Source organism: Podarcis melisellensis, assembly GCF_964234715.1.
Source record: "Podarcis melisellensis genome assembly, chromosome: 14".
NCBI classification, from domain to species: domain Eukaryota; kingdom Metazoa; phylum Chordata; class Lepidosauria; order Squamata; family Lacertidae; genus Podarcis; species Podarcis melisellensis.
The window spans coordinates 17,578,003-17,588,478 of NC_138546.1; the positions used below are offsets into that span (position 1 = coordinate 17,578,003).

At 43.3% G+C, this 10,476-nt stretch overlaps 1 protein-coding gene across 1 annotated transcript in view; it reads right to left on the minus strand.

Moving 5' to 3' along the window:
* The window catches only part of CAPN15 (calpain 15), a 56,305-nt gene extending 46,061 nt beyond the window's left edge, over positions 1-10,244 (minus strand). The window contains exon 1 of the mRNA XM_081887957.1: positions 10,054-10,244. Within this exon, the coding sequence (XP_081744083.1) occupies positions 10,054-10,229 (176 nt within the window). The 5' untranslated portion in view covers positions 10,230-10,244. The remainder of the gene's footprint in view (positions 1-10,053) is intronic.
* Positions 10,245-10,476: the final 232 nt, after the last annotated feature.

The window sequence follows — 10,476 nt, forward strand, 5'->3', positions numbered from 1 at the left end:
CCCAAACTGTAGCCACTTTCTTTCTTCCTTACCTTCTCACTCTGTAGTCTTAGCAGAGAGATGCTGAGCACCTGAGCCTGTCACAACCTCCCCACTTCCCAGAGCCTTTCATTGCTAGGCCATGCCCAGCATACTTAGCCACTGCTGCCTAACGCCCCACTCTGATTAGCCCAAGCAGGAAGGGATGGGAGAATGACGACAGAGGGCAGCTCACATGCTGAGAGCACTTCTTGGCACATATGGGTTGGGTGGGAACAGATTGTAGTGACCAATCATGCTTACTAGAAGGAAAGGAACTCTTGCTACAACAACTGGTATTCGGAAGCATACTGTGTCAAACAACGTAGGCAGAACAAAGCTATTAGAGTTAGTAGCCACTGTTACCCTTATCCTACATGAATTTAGGTAATCCTCTTTTAAAGCCCTCCCAAGTTGGGGGCCATCGCTGCCTCTTTTGGTAGCAAAGGGAATGCATTGTGTGAAAAAGTACTTCCTTTTGACTATGCTCACAAGTTCAGCTCCCCCAATCCTCCACGTGTGTTAAGTCTGTGAACCAGCCCCCAGGTGCTACATACAGGATCAGTTATCCTGCAGTAACTGTTTCCTGAAGTTGGAGTTGGGGAGAATCAGACATCCTTGGCAAGAGTAAAAACCTGGAGCCCTCCTCATCCTCCCTGGACATGGCAGGTGCAAGGAACCTTTGGTTGAAACACAACTCTCATCATCCCTGGCCATGCTTGCTGGGGCCGATGGGAGTTGCAGTTTAGCAACATCTGGGGTGGGTGATTGTTCCCTACACTTGGGATAAGGGGTCATGAAAACAGCAGCAGGATCATCTCTACTGGATGGGATTCAAAACTCCACAGAGAAATTACAGCTACCTGCAGATAATTTGAGAAAAGTCAGCAAGCATAAGCATTTTGGGACCTGAGAAAACACTCTCTGAATCTCATTTGTGTATATGAGCCTGCAGCCTAACCAACAGGGTTGTTGCAAGAATAAAATTATACAAGTGAAGCTTTTGGATTAGGGTACAGAGATAATTATGTAAACCAACTGGGACATTGCTTCTCCTTAGCACACGAGGTGCAAAAGAGATAAAAGATGGAATCTTTCACTGGGCCAAATTAGGGTGCTTGCAATCCAATTAACTACCTTGGTCAGAGACCTCCTTGAGTCTCAGAGCAATCAGGCCACCCAAGCCTGTATGACTTAAGAACAGAAAATTAATTTTACTTTAATCCTGTGGTAAATGGTCATGCCCAAAGAACTTGGTGTGGTCTGAATGCTTGCAGAAACAGTTTGAACAGGCAGAGCCAGTTCTATAACAGATGCCCCTTTTACTTAGGCTTTCATTACTGACTAAGTCAGTTATGCATCTTGCATACCATGCAGAATTTCACAGATGTAATGCACTATATAAGCTGAGGCTGCTGGTGCTGTTTAAAAAAACCAACAAAAAGAGTCCTTGGAAAAAGCTATAATGAGAATTTGGCACAGAATCCTTGACCTTCATGTATATCTTAGTCCCTTTTGGCCTTCAGCATTAAAGATGCACAAGCTCTGAGGCCTGTAAAAAGACACACAGAGCAACAATGAAACACATATCACTACTCGCAAAGAGAAAGAAAAAGCAAAGAAAGCTAAGGCGCTTCTTCAAATACAGGACAACCTGCACTGTCTCCAAGGATGCTCAAAACAACTGCTGCCTCCTTCTAACACTACCTAAATCATATTCTAATAAAAGTACTGCTGCTGAAATTGTGAAGTCTACTGCGGCTAAAGCACTTAAATTGGAAGCCATATAGTATGCAGATATGGCAGCTTCTCATAATCCCGGCACAGTGCTGTGGAATACATAACAAGGAACATAGAAAATGTCCTAGGAAGAGGTCTTTTTTGTTGTATACCTCCCATGAAAGTGGGCTATGGCTGCATTATGGGATATATGGGGTAGTATAGGCCCAGAGTAGTTGACCCCATTTCACCTGAAGAGCTACCGGTGTCCTTAAAGCACAGATGGGGAATCTGAGGCCCTCCAGACATTGCTAGACTACAACTTCCATCATCCTTGGCCATGCTAACTGGGTTTGATGGGAGCTGGAGCCCCAAATATCAGGGGCCACAGGTTCCCCATCCCTGTCTTTAAGTACTGTTGCCTTGCTCTGCACCTGTTGAGTCTTATGGCATGGGGATGAAGAGAGCTACCCCAGAGTGGATCTTCTGTATCTGAGGAGCCAAAAATAGCCATGACATCTGACATGGGAGAACCAGTAGGGGAATGAAGTCTCCTGGTCCAGGTCATCCTCTGTGCATCAAAGGGGATGGACCAAGAAAAAAAGAAGCTGGGGGGGGATTAGTTTCAGGGTTCAAAGCTTATAATGAATCTGAAGACTGATAGCCACCCACCTACCCAGCAGTGACGAAATAAAGAAACTATAGGGAAGCCAGTCAGTTTAGTCACTTATAAAAGTTCAAGGTCACTCTGGATCACTGGCCTGAGCAAAAAGGGTGTCTTGCTCTGTCTGACTTCAGACTAGTCTTATTTCCCTCAAGACAACTTGATATGAGATAGCTCTGGCAACTAAAATCTCACCCCAACCCCTAGGCAAGCACTATGATTTTGCTTCAACCCAGGAACATAGTGTGCAGATGCTCTAGCTCTCCCCTCTAATAAGCAGAGTGCAAAGTACTAACCTTTTCTCTTACTCAGCAGTTTGTAAACATGCATACATCAGAGAAGCAATCAAGGAAACACACAGAAAGGCCTGAATTATATTAGATATGCAAAGTAGGTGGAAAATTCAAATGCACTGGAGCAGTACCTCTAAATAAAAGCTGTGTAAACATGCTCAGTGCCAATTCAGAAGGTATCAGTTCCTACAATATTCTCCTATCAGTGGACAGAACTGCAATTTTCTGTTTTCCAAGACTATCAAGCCTACATCAGTCACTAACACATGTTACCTCTATCCATGTGAGCCTTATCATTAGCACTTTCTCTTCAGGAAACTTCCCCAGCTTTATGTTAAAAATAGCCACATTCTCAAGAACTGGAAACTTTTAAAGCCAATGATTAAAATTAAGCAGAAGCGCATCACTCATTGGCTTCAGACACCCACATCTTGCATACTGGATGGCCAAACTGCTCTCTCTCAAATACTGGGTTTCCACATGTGCCTGGTTCACTTTCCAGCTCTCTGAGCAACAGAGTACCCATGGCAACAAGAAACACGTTGTCAAATGTCCATTTAAGCTGAAAATTAGCCGCATTTACCAAAGTTGACAGCAAGGAACAATGTGATAAGCTCAAATGTCAAATATAGTTATGCAATACACTTGCAAGTGATTCCAGTCCTACCAGACCTTTTTGGAGGGTTCTGCTTAGTTCTAGTATCTCCCTCTGACCCTGACTCCCAGATTGCTCTATGGTGCTACTTCCTGGAATGCTTTTTCTGTTCCTGATTGCTCATGGACTTGTACTCAGCTGCCTCATGGCCCCAGGTTCCTAGGCCACCTCAGACTGCTGCCCCAACAAAGCCTCAGGAAGGATGAAGATCATTGTATTTTTGACCTTCTTCTAAGGAGCTCAAGACAGCATAAATAGTTCTCATCATCCCATCTCCTCTACATTATCAACATAGTAACCCTGTGGGGTAGCTGAGACTAGATTTCTCCAACCCGATGCCCTCCAGATACTGATAGAATACAACACCCTGCCCCATTTGCCATTCTGGCTGAGGTTGATGGGAGCTGTAGTTTAAAGTCACCAGGAGAGCACCAAGGTGTAGAAGACTGGCTTGAGACCAAGAGGCATTTACTGACCCCAGTGAGCTTCACAGCTCTGCCAGGATTTGTACCTGGAACTTTCTTGGTCATAGTGTGGCATTCCAGCCTCTACATTACACCACACTGGTACCCACTCTTAATCTCATTTTCCACACTTTTAGATACCTATTTCAGAAGATTACTGAGAGATAAGAACAGTTTATTGTGTAGGAACTCTGTGAAGCCTCAAAGTCTCAGGTTTGTTCAAGTATTGAGGGCCACCACCAAGTTTTATCAATTTCAAAGAAACTTGACAGCTTTAAAGAGTAAAGATTGCTGATCAAGAGGCCAACCAACCATGTAATTGACACTGCTGTGATTCACAGATGAAAGCAATGGTTTGTTGACTATTATTATTATTATTATTACAATTGTACTTTAGTTTTCGAACAGCTTAGTTCTTGAACGTTTTGGCTCCTGAATGCCGCAAACCTGGAAGCGAGCGTTCTGGTTTGTGAACTATTTTTGGAAGCCGAACATCTGATGGGGCTTCATAGAATCATAGAGTGGGAAGAGACCACAAGGGCCATCGGGTCCAACCCCCTGCCAATCAGGAAACCTCTGCAGCTTCCGATTGGATGCAGGAGCTTCCTGCAGCAAATCAGAAGCCGCACTTTGGTTTTCGAACGTTTTGGAAGTTGAACGGACTGGATTCCGTTCAGTTTCCAAGGTACAACTGTCTTATTCTCCATTGAAATGCATGCTGGAATTTCTTAGAAGCTTTCCAAGACTCCTTGTTGAGGAGGACAATAACAGCAGAAATACTTTCCTAACAAATAGTTTGCCTATCTTCTCCTACAATGTACAGATAAAGGTTACACTGTTAGGGCGTGACACATTACACTACATGTTCATGGTGGGCTAAAGTGAGACTTTCTAGACCTGTTCAGTGCTCCATGTGATCTTAGTGCTAGATCCTAAGACTTGTTTTGTTTTTTCATTTGGAGCATCAAAAATTGCAGGATTACTCAGCACAGCCTGGGTACATACTATGTCAAATTTGATTCAAATCACTCTCTGTCCCCCGGGTTCATCCAGTTCTTTGCAGGGAGATGCAGAAGCCATTTGGCAATTACAGCACATCCCAATGGATTTGCAAAATCCCCCTGCGCATGCTTACATCTTGCCTGGCATTGCCCATATGCAGACAGATTCACTTGAGTACTCCAAAGTTTTTAGGGGAAGGGAAGGAAACACATACTCCTGATGGGTTCCACAAGGGCCCTACCTGACTTAGAGCACGTACCTGGATTCATGCTATTTAAAATAAACAGATTGGAAGTCAGACGAAGGTGCAAAACAATTTGCTCAGAGAGAATTAAGATATAGGCAAAGCACCTTTATAGAAGCCAGATATTTAGCCATGCATGAAGAGTACCAGAGCTAAGGTGGCTGAAATGAAAAACATGGAAATAGTCCCTCTCACCAACAGAAGAGCTTTTTAAAATAGGGCAGAGCAGAATGAGAACGACCATTTTTTTAAAAAACAGTTTATGGCTCTTATAGCTCCAGACGTTTTAAGACTAAGGCCACTAAAGGTTAAAAAACTGGGAGGACACAATAGGTGACCAAGTTCATTGCATTGTTTGACTCTGGTGATGATTTATTTTACATCTATTTAATGAGATTTTTCAGTAGGCAATTCAAGTATTTCATGTGTGAACATATCAGTTTCAGAATGGGAGTACAAGAAAGGCACGACTTCTGACTCAACAGGAAGACTATTCTACTTAATTTGATACCAGGTGCTTGGTTCTTTCTGAATTAAAACTGGAGGCATATCTTACTCCAAAAAGGAAAAGAAAAGAAAAGAAAAGAAGTATTGTGGAAGCAGAGTGTCTATCTTCTTTGATCATTCTGCAGACCAATGGGCAGGAATCTTCCTTGCAATAGCAGAATAGCTTGGCTAATAATACTTGCTCTCTTGGCATGCTGCCCTCTCCCCTTGTCCTGTCTGTCAGGTTCAGCACGGCACCATGCTTTCCAGGCAACACTGATTCATCTGGGATGCTCACATGCCCATGAGCTGCAGCACAGGCTGCATCAGGGAAACCAGTGCTGCACAGAGGCTCCTCACCTTGAGGGGCCCAGTGGTGGCTGCATCCAACATGATGTCTTATTTTGTTCCATGTGCTCTTCAGTCTTCTCATGGCATACCAATGAACTTTGGCATACAATGTGGGAATCACTGCCCCACACCAAGAGATGTCGGAACACTAAAGAGATTCCACTTCTCCAATGTTTACATTTAACATTCATAATGGTATCAAAGCAAACAGCCAAGAAAATATTTGAAGAGTCTTGCAAATGTGGAGACATGAAGACTCCACTAGCCAACAGAGACAGCCAAAAGCAACCTGGTGTCATAGCAGGAGTACTACAGCTCACAGGAACCAGTGGCAAATCATCACTTAAGACCACCACAACCCCTCAGTATGGGCATCCTCTCATTTTCATAGAATCGTAGAATTGTAGAGTCGGAAAGAATTCCAAGGGTCATCCAGTCCAACGCCCTGCAATGCAGGAATCTCAACTAAAGCATCCATGACAGATGGCCTGCCAACCTCTGCTTAAAAACCTCCAATGAAGGAGAGTCCACAGCCTACTGAGAGAGTCTGTTCTTGAGATAGGGGATTAAATATACACCCACATATTTCAAGACATTCTTTTCTGAAAGAGACCTCTTTTTGCCTGCATGCAGAATTTCAAACAAAACCATTTAAAGGTGGAGCTTGGGCATTTCCACCTAAGTCTAAAAGGGGAGAGATATAACACCACATATGCTGCTCAGAGTGCCTCAGACTAGTGACAGGAAAACCCCGCAATGAATAAGAGGCATCTTCTACCATAGACTAAGTTAAATAGACAGTGTTCTGTCTACAGGAAAACATCTTTTAGCAAGCACTTCTAGTCTCAGTCCATGTTTTGGATGAGCCGTATCAGCTGAGCAACACAGTGCCCCAACACAGGGGCCAAGGATAATGCCACATCCATGCAAATGATGTAGCAATAAGTATGCAAATTAGCTATTGCCCCCTGGCTCATGATTGGCTTCCAGTGCAGTCTCTGTGCTGAAGCAAGGTGCCTCCCAACTGTTTAAAGGCCATCTGCATTATCCTAGTCAAACACAAAATGGAGAATATCTTCTCCCTTATCAAGCTCTGCCTGGAAATCACTGCACAACACTGGTCTAATGAATCCTTGGAAAAACAATGATTAGAAACGTCTTTTTTAGACTTGCAGAATAACTCCTGGGGGTGCCCTGAATCATAAGAGATTCACAGGAATAGCCAAGTATATCTTCGACTTCAGACTGTCTGCACAGTAGTAATTCAAAAGCCAGGTTAACAAAAGTTGAAAGGAAAACTGCTTCTGCTTGGTTTTTAAAAACTTGAGTCATTGTTTATACAGTGGTACCTCGGATTACATACACTTCAGGTTACATACACTTCAGGTTACAGACTCCGCTAACCCATAAATATTACCTTGGGTTAAGAACTTTGCTTCAGGATGAGAACAGAAATCGTGCGGTGGCAGTGGGAGGCCTCATTAGCTAAATTGGTGCTTCAGGTTAAGAACAGTTTCAGGTTAAGAATGGACCTCCGGAACGAATTAAGTATGTAACCAGAGGTACCACTGTAGATCTTGATCAAGCCATAAAGAAGTACTCCATACCACCATCTCAGCTGCCTTGAAATGCAAACTGAACTCACCCAATTATTTATCATTTTTATTTAAAACATATACACCATCAATTGAAAAATGATATTCTACCACCTGAATATGGAACTTAACTTTGGAAGATGAGTACTTAACTTCGAACTACAAGCTAATATTGCCCAAACTGACTTCTAATGTCTCCGCACCTATTGCCCCCTAAAACTGATCTCCAGCCTTGCAAATATAAAGCCTATTGCTTTTCTCCTTACTTCGGTTTTCTGCCTCACAAGGAATTTGTGTAGTCCAACTAGTACTAAAGACAAGGAACAAATAGATGTCATATTTTCAAACAATGAGGAGAGAAACCATTCCCCCCCCCCATGACTTATTGATTTTCTCAGCTACAGTATGAAGTAGGTTCAGACATGGACTATTCCAGATTCACACAGGGAGCTTTATGGCAGAGTTGGTAACTAAACCTGGGTTTCCATGTTCTTATATTGACACTCAAGCCACACCATCACACTGGCTCTCTATGAAAACAGTACTGTATACTGTGTCCACCATGATACTGAACTCCTTCAAAGAAGGGCAAGATCAAATCATAATAAATGAACAAGCAAGCCACCATGAAGGCTAAGAATCAATTAAACCTCCCTGTGATCGTTGGCCTTAACTTGTGCAGGTAAGATGCATGCAAAGTTCATGTTACATCAATAGTTCTGCTTTGATACAATACTCAGACAAAGCAGCTTTTTCTCTCCCCAGCAGTTGTGCTAAACACCTCACCCACAAGTAAACTAGTCTTAGATGCATTTATAGGCAGCTTTCACCAACTGTCAAAGCCAAGCAGGTAGCAGTTTTAAATCAAAACTGAAGTGTCCCACAATGCCCTACGTCAGCACAAAGGTTTTTAAGCACGCAAAACTCGGTATTTGGAATTGCTAGCAGAAGCAACTCATGGAATCTGAAGTGGTTGTAAAAACAGAGGACAAAACTCCTGGATTCTTGCTAAAACTTATTGCTGTTTGCTACCCTGTTGGCTATAACCTATAATCCATGCTTTCCCCATCTCAGTTCTCAGTATTCAAAAGTGTATTTCTGTAGGACTTGTCACTTCATCTGTGTCCTGCTTCTTCCTCTTCATCACAGGAAGTTTTAAAAGCTCAGTCAAAAGGGAAAGCAATACAAAAGGCACATAATAGGGAACTAGCAGCAGTTATACAAAACTTCCTCTTAATATTACCAACATGCTGGTTACATGACACAAAGCATGCCAGAGTTGCAACCACTGAAACACTGGCAGGAAATTCAAGACCAAGCTGTAAAGTGCAAAACTGTGGGATTACCGGTAATTTGCCACAGACACTCCTCCAAGCCTGTTCTAGAGAAGATGCAAGCAGCAAAACTCTTGGAGTTTGCACCAACAGGCAAGAGGCCACAAGCAACAGGCATGAGGCACACAGCACAAAGCAAATGTTTTTCAACCCAAGCAACTCAGGGACAGAAGCAAACTGCTGTTTTTAAACAGATGGCAGTCTCCATACAGGCTAAGGAAGGCACACAGTCATTCAACAGGCAGGAAGAAAAGCTATAAAAAGCAAGCATTAATCAGAGGCTCCAATATTCTTAGCACACACAACACGGCAGCTTTCAACAGCCAAGGCTCCCAGGGCAGCACACTGTTAGATGCTTTCGACATACCTCTCAACCTAAAAAAAAAAGGCCCTAACCATGAAGGCAAACCTTCCTTGGAGGGAGTGATGAGGGGAACAAGCATTTTTTAATTATTATTAGCCAGCCGTTTGATTAGTAGGTTTCACAAGGGGTAAAATCTTGAGAGACTCCACAGTTCTGCCTTCTCAGGGGCATTTGTCATGAAAACAACACTTCTAGATATTAATGGTTTATGGGGACCTTCTAAGTGTATCCTTTCCAATTTGAAGATAAATTCTGTTAGCCTTGGCTATGACAGGTGGCATTATCCAAATCTAGACCTGGAGAAGATGTTCTCCAACACAGGGTCTCTCAGGTCAGTGGCTGTAGTCTGGGGTGTTTGCCTTAGAAAATGGGGATCTGAAACCTAGGAGGCAAGAATTAGTTCCCTGGCCATGAACTGAAAAATTGACTTGATTGATGTGGATAAATTCCCCTTCAGGCTGGGCTTAACTAAGATTTCAGCTAATGACTACTTCAGTACTGGAGGGTAGGCGTCAAAACGCTCCACACAACTTGCAGTTTTTGTGTCTGTGAAAGCAGCAAGTTGAGGATGTGACATTATTAATTCAGTTGCCCCACTGTCTCAATGTTAAAAGGAATTATTTATTTTTGCTTTGGGGGGTGAATGACGTCATGGATATTGGTCAATGAACAAAAGATAGGTTTTGCTTCTTGTTGATACAACTATGGCAATTATTGAAAGCTAGCTAAGATGAAGTTAGTGGAAATTTTGGTGTGGCTTCAACTGGACCATGGCTAGAGCCTACAAGACCCCAAAGTATACAATCCTAGGTTTCAAACCGATCTGAGAGGTATGAGATCAAGCTCTTTCCCTTGCTTTCTTACCTTCGTGCCCGGTGATTCACGTGCTGATGCTGACGTGTTATAAGGGCACTTTCCCATACAGGGCCACTGTGGCTACTCCTATACCAACTTGCAGCCAGATGCCCTGGGTAGGTTGGGCCAGTGAAACCATGGTCCGACTCCGTCTCGGCGGCCAGCGATGAGGCTGAGCTGCCCATAGCTCCCCTCAACCCTGGCTGGGCCAAGATTTATAGGTTAGGTCCAAGCCAGAGGCATGAGCAGTCGGCCCGCAAGGGTGAGGAGTTGCAGCATGGACTGGCGTAAAAGTTCCCAACACTGGAGAAAGGAAAGCTGGTGCTGATTGAAAAAAGAAAAAGAAGAACACAAAACAAGAGGAAAGGGAGAGGAGAGAGAGAGAAAGAAAGAAGTAAGGTATGAATTAAACCAATGAAGTGACATTTCTAA